Source organism: Ammodytes marinus, assembly GCF_949987685.1.
Source record: "Ammodytes marinus genome assembly, chromosome: 1".
In the NCBI taxonomy this organism is placed as follows: domain Eukaryota; kingdom Metazoa; phylum Chordata; class Actinopteri; order Uranoscopiformes; family Ammodytidae; genus Ammodytes; species Ammodytes marinus.
In genome coordinates, this window is record NC_137230.1 from 24,504,333 (window position 1) to 24,522,548 (window position 18,216).

The following is an 18,216-nucleotide window of genomic DNA, read 5'->3' on the forward strand; positions in this document are numbered from 1 at the left end:
GACTGGACAAAAGACTCGAGCTCTCGTACATAAACAACAAAAACACTATAGGCCTACTTCCACTCCAGCATTTTACTTTAGGCCTACATATATCACTATAACAGCTGTAGGTTCACATTAGTGCAAAATAATAGTTTTTATTGTGGAAGAAGTAGTCTAGCTTATTAAGGCTAGATCTCTACTAAGGCTAAGTAAAAGTAGCAATAGTAGCCTACGTTATTAAGAAAATATGTGACATGTATTCAAAATGTTTATTTATTAAAGGAAGGCTATATCATTAAAATATAGGCTACCTTAAATGGGTTACCAAAAATTAAAGCACATTATGTAGAATGGCCCATGTCAGTTTTATGAATATCATTTAATGTTTTAAATGCATAGGCTACCATGTGTTAATCACTAAATTGTTGTAAATGATAAAGGAGGGAGTGGTGTTAAGTAGCCTCCTTCCTATAGCTACAGCTAGCTTATATTATCTGATCCTAACCTATCAAAAAATACACCCTATTTTATTTGATGTTTATATTTGTATTAGTCTGAATATGTAAAAGTATCTTAAGTTATAAAATAAATGTAGTGGAGTAAAAGGGTACCCAGGCCAGAATATGTACTTAAGCACAGTACTTTGGTAAATATTACCTTGCACCAATTACTACAGTAAAACACATAGGCCTACACAACATTAAAACAACTGACACACAGACTTTCAGGGCCTTAGTGAATATCTCCTCACGATCCGCTACCTGTCCGTACTGTGTGTGCGCTGAAAAAATAGACAGTGGTAATACACAGCTTAGGCTCTGTAAATAGGAATGTTGCTAGCTACTGTGGGCACCCTTTGTTTACATTCCCCTTTACAGAGCCTTGGCATCATGTGGAAATATTTCCTACTTTTGACAAAAGTTATTTTGTCAACAAATGTTCACCAGACTCGCTGACTCCACCTTTAATTTTCTTACTTTTCCAAAAAAGGATGGCTCTGAACAAAATAAACTTTGAATATGGTTTCTTAGTGCTAAATTCAATCAATCCAATCAATACCAAAACTCTGATGTACCCACAATCGACCTTGAATGATGAAACTATAATTTTACAATAAGTCAAAATTCAACTTTATTTAATGTGCCATGCCACTAAGAAACACAATTATTAATATACAAAGGCTCAGCCTTGCTTGACAATAAAACAAACAATATTTAAAAAAAAATCATAATCATCCACCTATATATTTACATTAATTGCAATAAAACAAACATATTTTTCAGTAGTAGACCACTCGTAGTGTAGACGCCTTCTTCCCAAGCATGTTACAGTAAAGTACACAATAAATGTGTTTAGGGTTTGTAGGATCATGCAGCAGGAAAGTGCAGTGTTTTAGCAGTTAGCAGTGCACCTTTACAGCAGCAAATTCATCGTATAGCAACAGTGTTCCCCTAATGTATTTGAGCATCTCTGAATAGACACAGTGATTTGTTCAAAAAAATATTTCAGTACAAACATTTTCTCTCATCTGTCATGCTTGCGCAAACTCTCTCTCACACACACACACACACACACACACACACACACACACACACACACACACACACACACACATACCAACACTTAAGTGGACTCAGATGTCAGTTTGCATTGCGTCCAGTTTATCATCAGTGGTGATCCAGTGTAATAATCTTTTCTCTCTCTGTGTTCTTATAAGTTACGTTCTTGAATGTAGATGTCGAGCTTCTGAACAGAGGGTTGGTCCCCTGAATAGAGACAAAAAACAACGTTTTTGTTAATGTCAACAATTACCATGAAAAAACTAAAAGAAACAATGCATCATTCCTTCCCGTTATCTCGACCTGTCTGTGGCTTGTCGTCCCAAGCCTACTCATCCTAAATCTTTAAAACTTTGGTCACAAATACCCAATACTTTACAGTTTTTCTCAGTCGCTTTGGTGCTTTTCTCACATCACTATTAACATTTGCACAGCAGTTAGTGCATTTCTCAAAACAATTAGTGCAAACTGCAAAACCTAGTGGATAACCTGCAAAAGTATGTCACTTGCTCAAAATGGATAGTCTATTCCTCAAAGGCAAGTATTCATGTCAATGAAACTGCCATCTGACATCATGACTGTGTCATCAAAATGAGAAGTCTTGACACCATCGTTTATGAACAAGATAGTCAAATGGCTTTGTCATGTTTTCATTATGACAGTTTATTCTCTCAGTGTTTTCCAATGCAAAAAAAGGTCAGAACTCGGTGACACTACCTGAAAATGCTGAAGACAGCACTATACACTACTTGTACAGCCATTTGAAAACTACAGTACAGTTACACATTGCTGTAGTTAGGGGAGTAAGTGAGTACAAGACACTGAGTACGTATGTTTCACTGTATATGCTCTTTGCAATTCTACAGCATTGTGCAAAAGAAAAATACACTTCAGTCACTTATTTATAACAAACATAAAAAAACACCCTTTTGGTAGAGCTGTGCACAAATGTGAACAATATAACAGGACATATTGTAACTGAACCAACATATCAACGTAAATCATTCTGGCACATCCAGACGTTCCTGTCTGTCTGGCCACATATTTTCATCTACATCACAACGGATATTATCCCTTGCAATGCAGCGAGGAAAGTATCTATGATAAAGAAAAGGTATAACATTTGCTTGACAGAATTTGATAACTAGTTCAACAATTTTGTATTTAATGACTCAAGCAATGAAATGAAGACTATTAGTTTTATTGGGAACGACTATTCAGCATCCATACGTATAGTTAATTTTGACTGACATGACATAAGCAAATGACAATGTTATAAAACAGCAGAGAATTGTATGAAAGCAACTGATACATGTCCAAAAGCATTTGCAATTTGTGAGGAAGGAGAAATTGCTACTAAGATGTGCTCAAATGACTAAATGTTGCAGAGGTTGAACTAATAGTTGTGAGAATTTTCATTCTGATCTGAGAAAAGCACCAAAGCAACTGAGAAAAACTGTAATTATCGTAAAAAGGCTTCTAGTTTACTAAATCAGCTGGGCCTTTTAGGCTTTAGCTGACGTTACTCAAACATACAGTAAAAATGCTTTACGTTGTGCCTATTTTCTTGCTTTATCGGTATAAACAAAACTTTTTTTAACACTTTTTGGACAGCAATATATATATATTTATCCTCACAAACTCAACTGAAAGAAAATGATTGCCCCAGCCATTATAATGTGGCTCAATGACTTAATTAAAACATTAAGAAAATATTCAATGTGTTTTAAAGTAACTATAAACTCTACCAATGTGATAAATTGTGGGATTAGGTACCTTGCAGTTCAAAATTAGAAGACATCCTTGTAAATTTTGCCAGCATCAGCATCACAGACTTGTGGAATTTGGGTGGGTTAGGGCAGAAGTGGGGTGAAAGGTTAAGGTAGCCTACTTTAAAACAACCCACGCACCCAATTGCGCAATTTGCTTAAAAATTTAAAATCATAAATCTGTACATTGTAAACACACATACATGATGCACATGTATTAAGATCCGTCATGATATACTCTTTTCAAGGCAGTCATTATCTCTGATAAAAGATGTCCTTAAATTTGCTTAGGAAAAAAATGCTCCCGATTACTCCAGAACTCCAGACTGTGATAATAATCACTTAATTTAGTTTTGTCAGTTTGAAAGTGCTCCAGTGGATACTTGTCTCTTAATTCATGGGTGACGAATACAAACAGGAACTGTTGTACTCTCAATATTTCTTATCACATTGTAGCAGGGCTGTTGGTTCCTGAGATATTTTTTTCCCATTACAGTTTTACTGATATCTGTATTATTCCTCCTTTGGTTTTTTCATTAATAACCTGAGCACCAACTGATTAATTGTTATCTGTACATGAACCAAACCGCTCAATAAAAACCTTTCAGAACAAAAGAAAAGAGGAAGCTTTATCAGGCTTCGGCTTATCACATAGAACTCTTGTTAATAGGACCAATTCAACGTTGATTATTTTTTTGGTTTCATGGGATTTGTTGACAATAATGAAAAAAATAAATTAAATGACTTTGTCGCCTTACCGACTGCCATTTTGCCTTTGACCTCTCTGCCTCAAACTTGGCCACCTCTTTGCGATCGTGGACAGACACCAGCACCTTCCACACACCCAGCAGGATCAGGCCGATACACACGACGGAGAGGGAAACCCCCAGAATGATCATGGGGATGTTGGGAGGCTCTGGACAACCTGGGACAGGACATAAGATGAAATGTTACTCAAACCAAAACTCCTCTCTTCTTTGGTTTTGATCTGTTTTCTGTGTTGTTGTAAAGCTTACCGTACATCTGGAGATCGAACGCAGTGGTCCCTGTCTCACCCCCTACCACCTTGAATGAGATCCAGCACTCATTCTCCGTCATCAGCTTACATTGCATAGAAGGGCTCTTGTCATAATCTGAGGAGAAATGTGAATATAAATATCCATAAGGAAGTCATGATTCAAACCATTGTCCTATCATCTTCCCTTTCGGCTTTGTCCTGAGGAAGTAAGAGGATATACCTGCTTCTGTTGTGCTGTCAGGGTGATTTCCATATCAAAGACTACAATCTGGTGTGTGTGTGATGACCGAACCATTGTACTTCACATCTGAAGCATGAAAATCCTCCACGATAATCAGATATACCTCTCAGCTTGCACATGTGTAGTGGGTTTAAAATGATCTCTGCTATAAAAGAAAGACATGGCTCCCATGCACTACAATAGGGCTGCCTGTACGACAAGGTAAATAATATGTTCCCCCATTGTCTTGTGCTGCCTAAATGGACATGGATGGTGCTGTGTTAACAGACAAGGCTTCAGAGGGACAGAGTCCATGCAGGTCAGCATTCCTCCAAATCTCTGACCCATGGGGAAAATTAGCATGTTGATACCACTATCAAAAACACTGAGCTGATAGAGAAAACTCCAGCAACAACAAGTATTCATCATGCATACTTGTGGTACATTTATATAGTATCATAGTCAGTGTACATCCTGTAAAAAATCTTCTTCTTTAATTCTGTAATGATAGAGGTTTCTTATCATTGAAATCAAATGATTTTAGAGTGTAATAATACAAAATTAATGTTGCAGGATGAAATATTAATACTGTCAACATCAAATGTTGAAGATCTTACTTTAAAGGTGTTGTAAGCGGAATGGTTCTTTTAGCTAACTTCCTGTCAGTTACTGCAGTTAGCAGTCCCCTCGCTCGTCCCTACGTCACCACATTAATGCATTGCGGTCTTCAAGCAGCGAGTTATCTAGCATCATCTCAGATCCATAAGTGTGATAAAACATGATAAAAACCATCAAAACAGACATTGGGAAGGATTTTTACCTGCTCCGCCATTGTAGGCGCATACACATTCACCCATCTGTTGCTCTGGCGTGCACCGGCAGTGAGACCATGGAGTGTATATACTATATATGAGTGAGATGGGTATCGGTTTGTAGCGTTCTCTCTTCTGATTGGATAACATTTTTGGGATACTACAATAAGTTTATTTGCCGATTACATGCGAAGCAGCTGACAGAGAGATCGACTTTATGAAACGCGCACATTATGTAAGTGATCACTGTATGAATAAAGAGCGATTTTACACTTATATTAACATAAATAAACCGCTTACTTCACCTTTAACTTTAGGAGGCTTACATTAAATGATTGCTTATTTTGTATGATTTAGCTGCTGATCAAATCATATAATAATAAGTAATTTCCTTCCATATATCCATTGATTTAATTTCATTCCAGTGCATTATGAATACCAACTTGTATAGACTTGAGAAAGATCCTGCTTGACTGTTGAGCCTCCAGGGGGCAGATTTATTGACCTTCTATGCTGATGGTGTTGTATCATTGTCAAGGACTGTTTTGAAAATCCTTCCTTGCTAATCTCTCCCAAGAAACCCTGACATGTGAGTTTGGCTGCCAAAATACATGAATTCCTCAGCTACTGCACAGTGTGTTATCAGACAATCCCACCTGGACACCGTTTCTTACATTTTCAGATTCTGAAGGTTCCCACCAGCTCTCCGAGGCACCAGCGCATGAGAATATTTAAAACTCTCCGCGCCCAAACTGCATTAGACACAAATGTAATGTGAGGCTACATTCCCTGTGACAAATCTGACTAGTGGAAACATGTTCCAAGTATCAGCCAGTTTATTTTCACACAGTACAGACGTGACCTGTAGTAAGTGACTGGTAGCAAAGGCACAAAAATAATCAATAAATGGCATGCTTTTAAAGATAGATCAGTTATATAGAGAGCATACTATTTGTAGTTAATCAGCTATGAAAAAAAATCAAGAACAATCACCTATGTCCAATAATTTTAACACATGTTTTACATTGTCGTATCAAGAACCTATATACTGTACATTTTAAAGTGTGATATTTTGACATACTGTATACTTGACAAAGTAGGACATAATTCAACAGTTTTGTTTATAGGATTTCAGCCAAGTCATATCATGATGATTTGATCTTATCATGTTCTTGTTCCACAACATTCTGTTTAAGGAATGAATGATTATTTATATTGTATTTATATTTATATTGCATAATGTATTCTCTTAATTTATATAGTGTGTATGTGCATAGTGCACTTTATATTGTATCTCTTAATTTTCTATTCGCATTGTTGTATTTTGTGATTGTATTGCCCTTATATCTTGTATAGCACTTTGGTTATTTCCAGTTGATTTTAAATGTGCTCTATAAATAAACCTGACCTTAAAGAGCTTTTGAATTGCTTTGTATCTTAATTGTGCTATAAAAATAAACTTGCCTTGCCTTGACTTTGGCTTGAAGCAAACTCAAATAAAAAAATGACATTATTGGTGATTAAAATGTGCTCGTGTGAGCTTTGTCAGAAAATCAGAAAATCAGAAAAAGCTTTATTTATCCCAAGAAGGGCAATTTAGTTTACAGTGCTCATGTAATGCAGTCAAACAGTTTATTAAACCTTTAATGTTTGATTTTGCATGTTACAACATATTGGGACGTGTGTCTATGTTTGGAAATATCCAAACTGATGTCTTGATAATGATTTTGAAGCCCTCCGTCGGACATGAACAATAAGATAAGTGCAGAAAAAGAAGCAAAAGCTGTCATATATTAAAACCATGTTAAGTTAGTACATCATGCTATTTGAAAGATAGATTTACCTGCTGTTGTGTTGATGGAAATATTCGGGATGCTGCACCTTTGGTCACACGACTCAGCATCGTCCTTATCTTGCAGGTGGCACTCTACACAGTTCCTGGTGTAATAACAAAAAACAAAAGGTCAGGTTTTCCTTCAACGTGACACAGAACCTCTTGGGAAACTATAGTTTAATAAGGCTTCAATCACTGACAAAGTGGGTACAAAGAAATCACTGGGCTGGTCACTTATCACAGCTTTCCCAAGGCTTAGCTCACTCCCTATCACCCGTCTTGCCTTATAACAGTGGTATCAAATGGCACCAGCCGTGACAGCTGCTTTATAATGGAGAAAGGAAATCTCTTAGTGTTGTGCTGGGGACATTAGCTGTCTTTTGATGTCACATGGATGTTGTAGACACATGCAAACAAGGGGAAGCGGATATGGCTGTACTCAAAAGATCAGACATATCATGTGGAGTAAAGGAGACAACATCTTGTATCTTTAAGGTAAAAAAAAAACCCTGTACACCACATCCTGTTCCCACCTTGCAGAGCTACAGGCATCTCCACATGTAGGGCACTTCTCACACTTGTCCCCAGATGCTCCGGGCACAGAGCAGACACACTGACCACACACGCATCTGCCCCGGCCGCTGCAAAGAGCGCCATCCTCTGACGCGCACACCTCGGTGCTGCTGCTGCAGTTACAATACTCCCCTGTCCATCCACTTTCACAGTGACATTCCCCACAGTCGCACGCTCCGTGGCCTACAAATGCAAAAAACATCACTGAAGCAAATGGCTCCACGTAAAAACACACACACGTGAACAATAATGATTTATGACACTCATCATATCTATTCTCTCACCTCCGCAGAGCTCCCCACGGAAGCGAACGCAGGAGTAGTTGTCACACTCGCAGTAGGGTCCGTAGATTCGTCCGAAGCTGGATGCATGACACGCGCACTGTCCGCAGTAGCACTGCCCCTGACCGCTGCATATCTCCGTCTCATTGTTTGCCAGGCAATTACTCAATGAAGCCCTTTCCTCGTTACATTCACACTGCGCTCCCAGGAACCCCGGCTGACACACGCACACGCCACACTGGAAGGTCCCTTGGCCCTCGGTGCACTGGCTGCTGTTTGCTTCAGGAGGCTGCCGGCAGTCACACGAGCAAATAGACTCCAGTTCAACCTCCAAACTGTCTTGTAAGCCCACTGGTTTGAGGGAGAAGTGCCGGACTCCTGACAGGCATCCCGGCAGCGTCACGGTAACGTTGAACACTACCTGTGTAGCAAGGAAGAAGACGTAATTAGCCTAATAAAGCGTATTCTTGTCTACTAAAGAGCTCCATTGTTGTCCAAATTCTAAATCTCAATGAGCCACACTGTTTCACTGGGTGACATGCTCCGTCATAATGAGTAACATAGGCATTGTAGTTAATTTTGATTCAATCCAGCACACACCATGATGCTGCCATAAATGCACAGTAGACCACCTAATGTGTTTTAATCCATCCCTGAAAATAGTACAAAACAAATGCACTTTTCACTCCTTGCATTCTTTTCAAAGAAGACAAAAACAGACTCAGCTTATGGGAAGTTTAAAAAACTTTCGAAAGATGAACTAACTTGGTTTGGGCATTTTCATGGCTAATACGAAAAATATACAATAGTGCCAGCTTTATCACTTTAGGTCACCTCTATCTTAAGGCGCTGAAGGTGCCTCAAATTGTACTAACTGGGACTTGCCGTAAGGTTGACTGGCAAGAAATGTTAAACTTGAAGTCATCTGAAAAACTAAGTGCGACCATTTCTCTGTGTCGGAGAAAGACTGAGTGACTAACAAGCTTTACTTCTGTAACAAGCTCTGTCTACCCAAACAAGTCATAGATTCAATTATCTGCCTGACCGGGTCCTCAAGGACACCGCAAATTACATCTACTGTATATCAAAGTATTTTTCTCAGTTGCTTACAAGTTTTTGTAACAGTTAAAAATAAAAGTAGTATAACTAGTCCATAAATCAGCATATGGTCTTGCATTAGTCTTCTCTGAAATGCCTTGAAGTGTGAAGGCAACTTAAAATCTTATTTTTTAACCTTTGCTTAGAGTGCATTGTCATGTGATGCCTTATGCCATTTTATTACACTTATGCTTTTGATACATGGGGTGAACAATTATTTTGCTGTTCCCATCCATCTGCTCTCTTATCGCGTCGCAGACGCCTGTAAAGCACTTTATAATGCTGCGATAGCCTGTATGAAAGGTGCTGCAGAAAGATGGACAGAGCTAAACAACCAACCGTCTCTCCAGGTTTGATGTTGGAGCAGCGTTTTAGATCAGACAGGACGGTCCCATTCGGGCAAATTGTTGTGTAGGACATCTGGAGCTCTTCCGTGTCTCCAAGGACCTCCAGTTCGATCTCTGACCGCAGTTCCTGGAAAACGGTACACAAATATATCAGCACTCTGTATGGCTGCCCAGGAAATGTCTCCCTCTTCAAAATAGCTACAATGACCAAGATACACCTCATCAAATCAATATACTGACTTCTTTTATAATGAAGCAGGATTTCCAGGGCATTACATGGAATCCCACTTTCACCCTGAGCTGACCTGTAGCGTGTTCAGACCATTTGAAAACACTTATATAGTTCCTCTCTTTTTGGGTGAGTCATCATCCCAGGTGTGCTGGGCTGTTCAAAGCACCTGAAGAAAAGAGCGACAGCTAACCTCCGCTGGAGGAAGGGTTGTGTTTGACTGACTAATGGACTCTATGACTGGCTGTCTGGGTGCTAGCACAGGGTAAATTGTGTGTTTCCTGTAGAGCTGTAATTGTCCTGCGACTTCAGTGATGCTAAGGGTGATGATTATAGGATACACCCAATTTGAAGACGGATTAAAGTAAAGTACGTAAAGCAGATTCAAAAGTGTCTTTTCAGTGGTATGGCTAAAATATTTTTTCCACTAAACAACAAACATTAATCTGTAATCGCAGGTAAGCGAAATACCAACAATTTGCCTTCTGTCACTAAAACAATGGTTTGTGTTTTTTTTTTCCCAGTAAGAACAACAGCTGTCTACAGTCCGTGCAACTATATTTTCTTGTCAGCATGTTTAAAGTGGCATGGACTAAAATGGATTATAAACTGATGAGGTAATTAAAGGATCTGCCACCTGTCACCGCCGCCAGGGGGGATTTACAAAAGGACACAGAGTGCAGGAGATAGACAGACAGAAAGATAGAGAGAGAGAGAGAGAGAGAGAGAGAGAGAGAGAGAGAGAGAGAGAGAGAGTGAGAGTGAGTTGGGGGAAAAAAGCAAGTTAGAGTCAGAGAGGGATGAGGAGATCAAACTGCCGCCACAAGCAGAGACTTGCTGTTAAACATGCTGATGCAAAGCCCAAGGCAGAAGAGGGAAAAAAACGTGATAGAGAAAAGAATGAAAGAGAAAAAAGCAGAACGAAAGAATGGGGAAGGCAGAGATACTGTCTGATGGTTGTGAAGTGAGTTCATTCAAGATTTTGATGTCAAATTAAGTTAAATTGTTTCATGTCTTGTTTCTTACGACCAACGCCTGAACACCCACACGTCCAGATCACCAACACTGTTTATTTACTTTGTATGCCGTTACAATCAGTTCCAGGATGTTCCGCGAATCCATCGCCAGGACTCCAACTGTGGCGCCAGGTATAAGATTAGCATAGTTCTACAAGACAAAAACACAGGTGACAGCAAAGTCACTGTTACAAATGTGGGCAGACTTGGCTCGATGTCCCAACAGCAAAGAGAAGAGGAAGAAAATAGGGCTAGTTCTAACAGGCTGTATGATAACGCAGCCCTGTGAATAAATATGCAATCCTCAGTATCAGTAAACATTGTGCTAACATTTTTTTTCAGTTCTCTAGTTTGTAACCTAATCTACTGACGTCGGTGGATAGAAACTGTTACCTTGTAGTTGTGTTTCTGAGACGCTGTCACAGCAAATATCAGTAAGATGTTGTTCTCCACCACCTTATCAATCAGCTGACCAAGAGTTGGATACTCCTGGAAGAAATGGGTGATTAATCTCATCTGACCCTAAAATGACTTGTTAATCTGGGGTCATAGAATGGCTTTCAATGAAGAAATTTAAAAAATAAAAGCTATTAGCTACTGCATCTTTCTAAAAATGAACATACCTGCAACGTAGACATAGAGTATTCGTTGTTGACGTCCAGGTGACACTGCCCATCATTGGGAATCACAATGCCAGCCATCTTGCTGTCCATCCCAAAGTGTGAGTCAGCATCACTGACAAACACCAGCAAACGCATCGAGTCATTCCTCCAGCCTATCTTGTCCTATCATGAGACACGGTATGATGCTCATGCTCCTTTGTATATCATCAGGGGTGAACCCAACAGACTAATCATATTGTGCAGTTGACCAGACAGAATAACAAACTGAGTGTGTATCTTTTAAAAACAAAACCTTACCCCACATACAGCTGCCTGCATTATGGCATCAAAGCCACCCTCTGGCACATCAATATTTGCGGATACACGCTGCATTGCTATAATCTCGTTGAACTTGTCAGTTCTGCTCGTCAGGGACAAGACGTGTTTATAGCCAAATGCTGGCAGGCAGGTCGAGCCTACACTGCTGCAAGACAGCAGAAGTAAAAAAAAAAATAATAATAATAATTTATTTGATTTGATACATACCAAATGACAAATTTCTGACCTCTAGCACACATCAGAAAAGAGAATGTTGTTGAAGTGTCTGGTCACGTTTCAATATTTATTGCATATACCTGCATGGGTTGGCCAGCTCTTCTTCTGTGATCTTGATGAAAGGTAGAACTGGTTTCTCCACAAAAGAGCCAAAGCCCATTCGAAATTTGCTTGTGAGTTTGGCCATCTCTTTGGACAAAGAGGAGCCCAAGTCCTTGATCATTTCCAGATCATCAATCATGGATGCCGACAGATCCATCAGGTAGTAGACGTCCACGGGATAGTCCTCTGTGTGTTGAATCTTCACCTGGAAGGTCAACTGACTGCCTGTGCCAAAACAAAATCCACACTTTATTTCTGCCTGATAATAATTGATAAAGAGGAACCACTTCTGGAGGTAAAATCGTCATATGGAAATGGGTTGCGTACCAGGCCGCAGTTTAAGAGCCATCTTCTGTGGGGAGATTTGAGTGCTGTTCAAATTGCCTGTCTTCTTCCCGAGTGGGCGATCCTGCAGGATTTTACCTTCCGAAACAGGGAATTTCAGCTGGCCCCTGGCACATCCCTTTTCCAGTAAGATATCCAGTGTGTCACACCTTTCACTGACGGAAAACCAATCCGTGAAATTCTGCATGATGAAGGAAAAAGTAACATGTTGGGATATTTGCCTATTTTTTATTATTATAAGATGCCATAAAGCATTTATATACTGTACATATCACCAGGTGCAAACATCCAAAGAAGCAATTTCCTTCATGCATCCTGGCTGCTTACCTCTTGTTTACACCATGCACAGTTAGAACTGAGCTGCAGACACTGGTCACAAGTCACGGCGCTGCCAGCTGAACATGATCCTGCAGTTCAAATGAGCACAGTGCACAGATAGGCAGAATGAGCATGTCAGCATCGATCAGTTTCCTGCAAGAATAAAACGTCTCCAGGGACAAAATCTGAATTTGTAAAGGTCAGTTACATTTTTGGATCTGATTAAATAAATTTAAAAAACTATATATAGAAAATGTTAGATGTAATACATACATTAAGAAGCACACACATCAGTTTCATTATAAAGTTAGGTTTGAAATATTAAAAAAAAATGCTTTTCACATAAAACACTTTTCCTCGAGGTCATACATACCAACAACACAGCATTTATGGCCAGCTCTTGAGTAACTGCTACTCTTTGTTTGCTCATTATAAACGTGTTGCCCTTGATTTTTTTAGGCGAGCAACCGTCTTGCTGCTTACCCTCCACGGTGTAGATCCAGTAGCGAAGAATCAGGCTCAGCAGTATAAGCCCCATTAGTCCGTGAGGTTACTGGTTGTGTGGAAACAGAAGAATAATATTTCAAGTAGTCTCATATTTACAAGAGTGAAACATGTCCAGCGTCATGCCTCCTCTCCTCGACCGAATGTTAGACAGTAGAGCGCTGCCGTCCCCGCACTACCTGGATAGAGGAGGAGGTGAGCGGCTCTCTTTACCTGCGCTGCCTTTTATGTCCACTTCCGTACAGGTGAGGGCGCGAGAAGAAATCAAGCCTACAGTATGGTTAGTTAACTGTTTTACAGCCTTTAGCCTTTTGTCCGATAATTGATCAGGTGTGTTCCCACAACCTTTGGTCACAGGCAGAACTGATACAGAATGGAGGAACACCACATTCAAGTTTCAAGTTCAACATTCAGTTATATAGTAAAACAACAACAACAACAAACCAAAAACATATTACTATGTTTATTAAGTGTAGTAGCAGGTGTAGTATCAGTGATGTGGTGTAAAGTGAACTGCATAACCGCAGGCTTACCTTTGAGTTATGCTATGCCACATTATACTTCTGTTACAATACATCTCATAGGGATAGGCTATAATGTGCTTTATTCGCTACAGTAGGCGTACTCCCTTTATGTAACAGCTACTTTCTAGATTGTATAAATATTCGCTACTTTGGAAAGCAGTGTTTAGATTTGGACCCCTGTGACATTTCAGGTGTGTGTCAGTTTTTTTGCATCAACATTTTCCTTACAATCCTCTCAGGTGTAATTATCAAAAAATTAACCATTTTTTTTTTTAAACACGCAACACGTTTTTTGAATGTGTTTAGCAGAATTGATTTTTTTCTTATTTTCTACACTGTATTATTTATAGTATTGTGACTTCAGTAATATTTTAAATGTTGCAATTTTACCTGTAAAGGACTATTGTACTTCATTTTATTGTGATAGATAGCTAGATAGACAGATATACAGATAGATAGATAGATAGATAGATAGATAGATAGATAGATAGATAGATAGATAGATAGATAGATAGATAGATAGATAGATAGATAGATAGATAGATAGATAGATAGATAGATAGATAGATAGATAGATAGATAGATAGATAGATAGATAGATAGATAGATAATATACAGTGCATGTGCATTAGTCTCTATAACAGTAATAATGTAAGCGGCAATATTTCTACAATACAAACCTCTGTATGGGTTGGTATTTTTGTAACTTAATCCACTTCTATATGTTTGACCATAGAGAAGTGTTCTTACTGTATTATCTAGTTCATTTTGTGACTGTGTTGATGATGTAGAAAACTGCTTATTGCAGAGTAAGATCGCTTAATCATTGAACTATGCCTGTGATGGAACAATAAAATACAGTCGACCCACGCCATAGGCAAATAGAACCTGCATACCCCTATTACCCAGACACCATAACCGACGATATGTTAATCTTTAACGACACAAGAACATGAATCATTGTCATTTTCTCACAGAAGTCTTTTCCTCTTCCTACTATTAGCTCAAGACTCAAGAGAACCATGCAGGCCTATCACTGGATATGTTATAAGATATGAAATATGACCATGACTGTGTGAGCATGTGTGTGTATAATACAGGGTGGGGAGGAGGAGGGGGGGGGAGCTGCGTAGGTGTTGAACCATTGACAGCTGCAGTGCAAATATCCCTGCTTGTCCCAACTCACAGGAATCTCACAATTCATCACCACACCCCTCTGAATCTGGGTGAGTCCCATCTGTCACCCCGAACCAAACACCACCTCCACTCCTCTCATACTAATCCCGCTCACCCCTCTCTCTCTCTCCTTCTCTCCATTTATTCATGATATCTCCTCTCTGTGTTTTGATCCACTCTACCAAGTGAAGTGTCAATCTGTGAAATTGCCATTTCATTGACACCTTCTTCTTCTTCTCCTTCTCTGTCCACCTGCCATTTGCACCTCTCCCTCCTCCTTTTCAGTCTCTCGGCGCTTGTCAACATTTTTCCAATTTTCTCGAGAAAGATCTCGGCATGATGCAATGAGACGTAATTTTTTTGTAAAATCTCATTATTCAGGTGATTTCATGACCTGTTTCAGAGTATACGATCAGGCTGGTTAGATGCTTAAGGTGTAATAAGGTGTCACAGTTGCACCATCCCATTGCTCACATTTCAACCTGACTTTGTTTTTAATTTGAACCCTGTTGCCTTTCACTTTGGTTTCAGAGAAATTAAGCTTGTCTCACAATTAAATCTGACAGTAGTGTATGAGGCATATCGTGACATGATTTTTTAAGGGGCACAAGTCTCAGCAATCCATAAATTATCCTCCCAAATATCTCTCTCTCTCTCTCTCTCTGCACTACAAATTCACTATGCGCCCAAATGGAGCTATACATTAACCCTGCAATGAGCCAACTCACCTTCAGGGGCGTCCTCTGATAACATGCTGTCCTGTCTCCGTATGTCTTCCTTGTCAGCAAGTGAAAAATGGAGAGGAACGGAGAAGCATCAGGCCAGTACATTCAGTCCTATTGTATCCCGGCAGCAGTCAGAGTAACAGAAAACCTATTGTAACGGCGCCCTTTATGAAGCATGGCGCTAGGGTGACCCTGCTGCCCATGCTCCTTGGCTCATGTGTGCTTTTTGTGTGTGTGTGTGTGTGTGTGTGTGTGTGTGTGTGTGTGTGTGTGCGTGTGTGTGTGTGTGTGTGCGTGTGTGTGTGTGTGTGTGTGTGCGTGTGTGTGTGTGTGTGTGTGTGTGTCTGAAAGTGGGTGAGTGTGTCTGAATGCATTCTGGGGTCATGTGTGGGTGTTTGTACAGGCTCCAACTTGCCCATGTGTGTGTGTGTGTGTGTGTTTGTGTGTGTGTGTGTGTGTGTGTGTGTGTGTGTGTGTGTGTGTGTGTGTGTGTGTGTGTGTGTGTGTGTGTGTGTGTGTGTGTGTGTGTGTGTGTGTGTGCAGGGGGCGGCTATGATGATAATGAGTGACAGAAACAACTGCTTACTGTGAGACCTCCACAGGAGCCAGCTTCTTTATTAAGAGACGACCTGACTGATGTGCTAGTGTTGCACTCTAGAGGCTAAAGCTGGTGTGAACTGCACCACAACACTTTGGACTCAAAAGAATAGTCTTTGTGATTAGTTTGAATTGTGTGTGTTTGTGTGTGTGTGTGTGTGTGTGTGTGTGTGTGTGTGCGCGTGTGCGGGTGCTTGTGTAAACGTGTAAATGTTTGCTCAAGTTCAATTACTTCCTGCAATGAGCTGGAGGAGGAGAGGTAGGAGGAAGCCGAGGGAAGGAGTGCCAGTGCTTTAATACAGCCTCCTTCTCACAGTGGTATGGCTGGAATGCAAGTGTACACACATGCATATGCGAGTGGAACATAACAATAGAGCATATGCATAGATTGTAAAATAATTGAAGATTACAACAACAAAAATTAAATTAAGTTAGGTCTGATGGAAATACCATTATTTGCAGATATTTGGTCATAAACCAAATTATTGGACAAAATGACATTTTTGAAAATATGATTGTGCCAACTTTAAATGTCATAAAAGGTTAAACCAAGACACCAGGGATGGTAACAGGTTTAGGATTAAGGATTGACTGGAAAGATGCAGTTCCCCATTGAGGCAATTCAAAATAAATCAGGAATACAATATGGGACTGTACTTGTGCAAGCTAGACACCTTTTTCAGGTCACTCGTATGGACATTCACATTTATCTAAATAATGGAAATTTACCATGATTTTCATCGCAATGTGTGCTAAAATCAAGAAGAAACGTCAGGGGGATTAAGCAGGATAGCAATCCAACCGATAGTTGTTGCAATATTAAATTCTGGACCTAAGTGAACTCCACACAATACAGAAATCTCAGGATGGTCTGACATGCAACAGGGTCCTGTAGAGAAACATCTTTGCTATCCTTTGAAACCTAAACTTTTCCTCAAAAACATTTAATGGGACAAATTAAAGAATTACAACGTTTGCGAATTACATATGTTTTATAACTGGAATAATCAGTCCACAGAAATGTCATCAGCAACTGTTTCAATGAACTATTGATCATAATTTTTCTCTGATGCTAGCTCCTCAGTTATTATTTGCTCGTACACCAAATATGTTTGGGTTTGGACTGTTGATTCCACAAAATGACAATCTGAAAACACTAATTTATGGAAATGAATCCGTCAATCCATTTGCAGATTAAAATATAACCAAAATAATAATTAGTTGCAGCTCTACACTGTATATGAAATTTCAGTATACCGCCTATTTGACCGTACCGTTTTGGGTATATTCTTTTTTTGCAGACCTTGAAACAATTTGCAATTGATACTATTGAGAGGAACAAGCAGTAACAGTCTGCATCTTTAGGGTTGGGGTTTAGCTTAGCCCCATATGTTGAATTTCTGACTGAATCACATAGAGTGAATGATACTGGATACTGAAGTAGGCCTCCCATCTTTATACCCGTGCCCCGAGTCTGACCTTGGGCTTTCTCAGGGGATCAGCGCCATGTGTCCCTTCAGCTGTGGAGAATTAAAAGAGCGACACAGAGCGGATGAGAGGAATGAGAAAGAGTCCCTACTTGGCATGCATCTTATCTTCAAAGGGCTGATACCCCTTACAATAGTCTCTTGATTGACGTGTGCGTGTGTGTGCCTGCCTGCCTGTGTGCGTGTGTGTGTGTGTGTGTGTGTGTGTGTGTGTGGTGGTGGGGGGGGGGGGGGGCAGTCTACATGGGACATGTATGTATATTCTTGGAGTTGGGGTTGGAGGGCTGAGGGGGGTGACAACGGATGTGATGGCTAATCTTGCATCCCGGCAGTTTTGATCCCTTTGACTAGGAAGAGATGAGGGCATGGTGCCTTTATGTCTCTGGGATCAGCTGCGCTAAGTCTGAGCTCAAGAGAGGAGATCCGGTATAAGAGTGAAACTACAAAGGCTGTGTGCCCAAAATAGTGCAGGAAAGGTCACACACATGTTGCACTTCTTGTTCGTCTGATCTAGCATAAATTGCATACATGACAGCAGACATT

General features: G+C 39.9%; 1 protein-coding gene across 4 annotated transcripts; it reads right to left on the reverse strand.

Moving 5' to 3' along the window:
* Window positions 1–1,107: 1,107 nt before the first annotated feature.
* On the reverse strand, window positions 1,108–15,833 carry itgb6 (integrin, beta 6). 4 transcript variants are annotated; one of them, XM_080031361.1, is made up of 16 exons: window positions 15,593–15,833; window positions 13,144–13,213; window positions 12,670–12,749; window positions 12,325–12,523; window positions 11,976–12,222; window positions 11,659–11,824; window positions 11,362–11,523; window positions 11,132–11,227; window positions 10,800–10,889; window positions 9,486–9,620; window positions 8,052–8,469; window positions 7,728–7,950; window positions 7,204–7,298; window positions 4,327–4,443; window positions 4,069–4,235; window positions 1,108–1,748 (listed from the first exon to the last, which is right to left on the reverse strand). In XM_080031361.1, exons 2-16 carry the CDS (start codon window positions 13,196–13,198, stop codon window positions 1,650–1,652), a joined length of 2,349 nt encoding a protein of 782 aa, XP_079887487.1. In that variant the 5' UTR covers window positions 13,199–13,213; window positions 15,593–15,833; the 3' UTR covers window positions 1,108–1,649. The 4 variants fall into 4 exon arrangements, with proteins under 4 accessions (XP_079887487.1, XP_079887486.1, XP_079887488.1 ...); XM_080031360.1 differs by lacking the exon at window positions 15,593–15,833 and having other exon boundaries at window positions 13,144–13,330; XM_080031362.1 differs by lacking the exons at window positions 11,132–11,227; window positions 15,593–15,833 and having other exon boundaries at window positions 13,144–13,330.
* Window positions 15,834–18,216: the final 2,383 nt, after the last annotated feature.

Excerpts from the sequence above, each read along its gene's own strand:
- itgb6 (XM_080031361.1), bottom strand. The coding sequence starts at position 13,198 with ATGGGGCTTATACTGCTGAGCCTGATTCTTCGCTACTGGATCTACACC. Across the intron at positions 12,223-12,324 it reads GGCTCTTAAACTGCGGCCTG|GCAGTCAGTTGACCTTCCAG; the intron begins GTACGCAACCCA and ends GTTTTGGCACAG. Across the intron at positions 1,749-4,068 it reads CAAAGGCAAAATGGCAGTCG|GGGACCAACCCTCTGTTCAG; the intron begins GTAAGGCGACAA and ends GTCTCTATTCAG.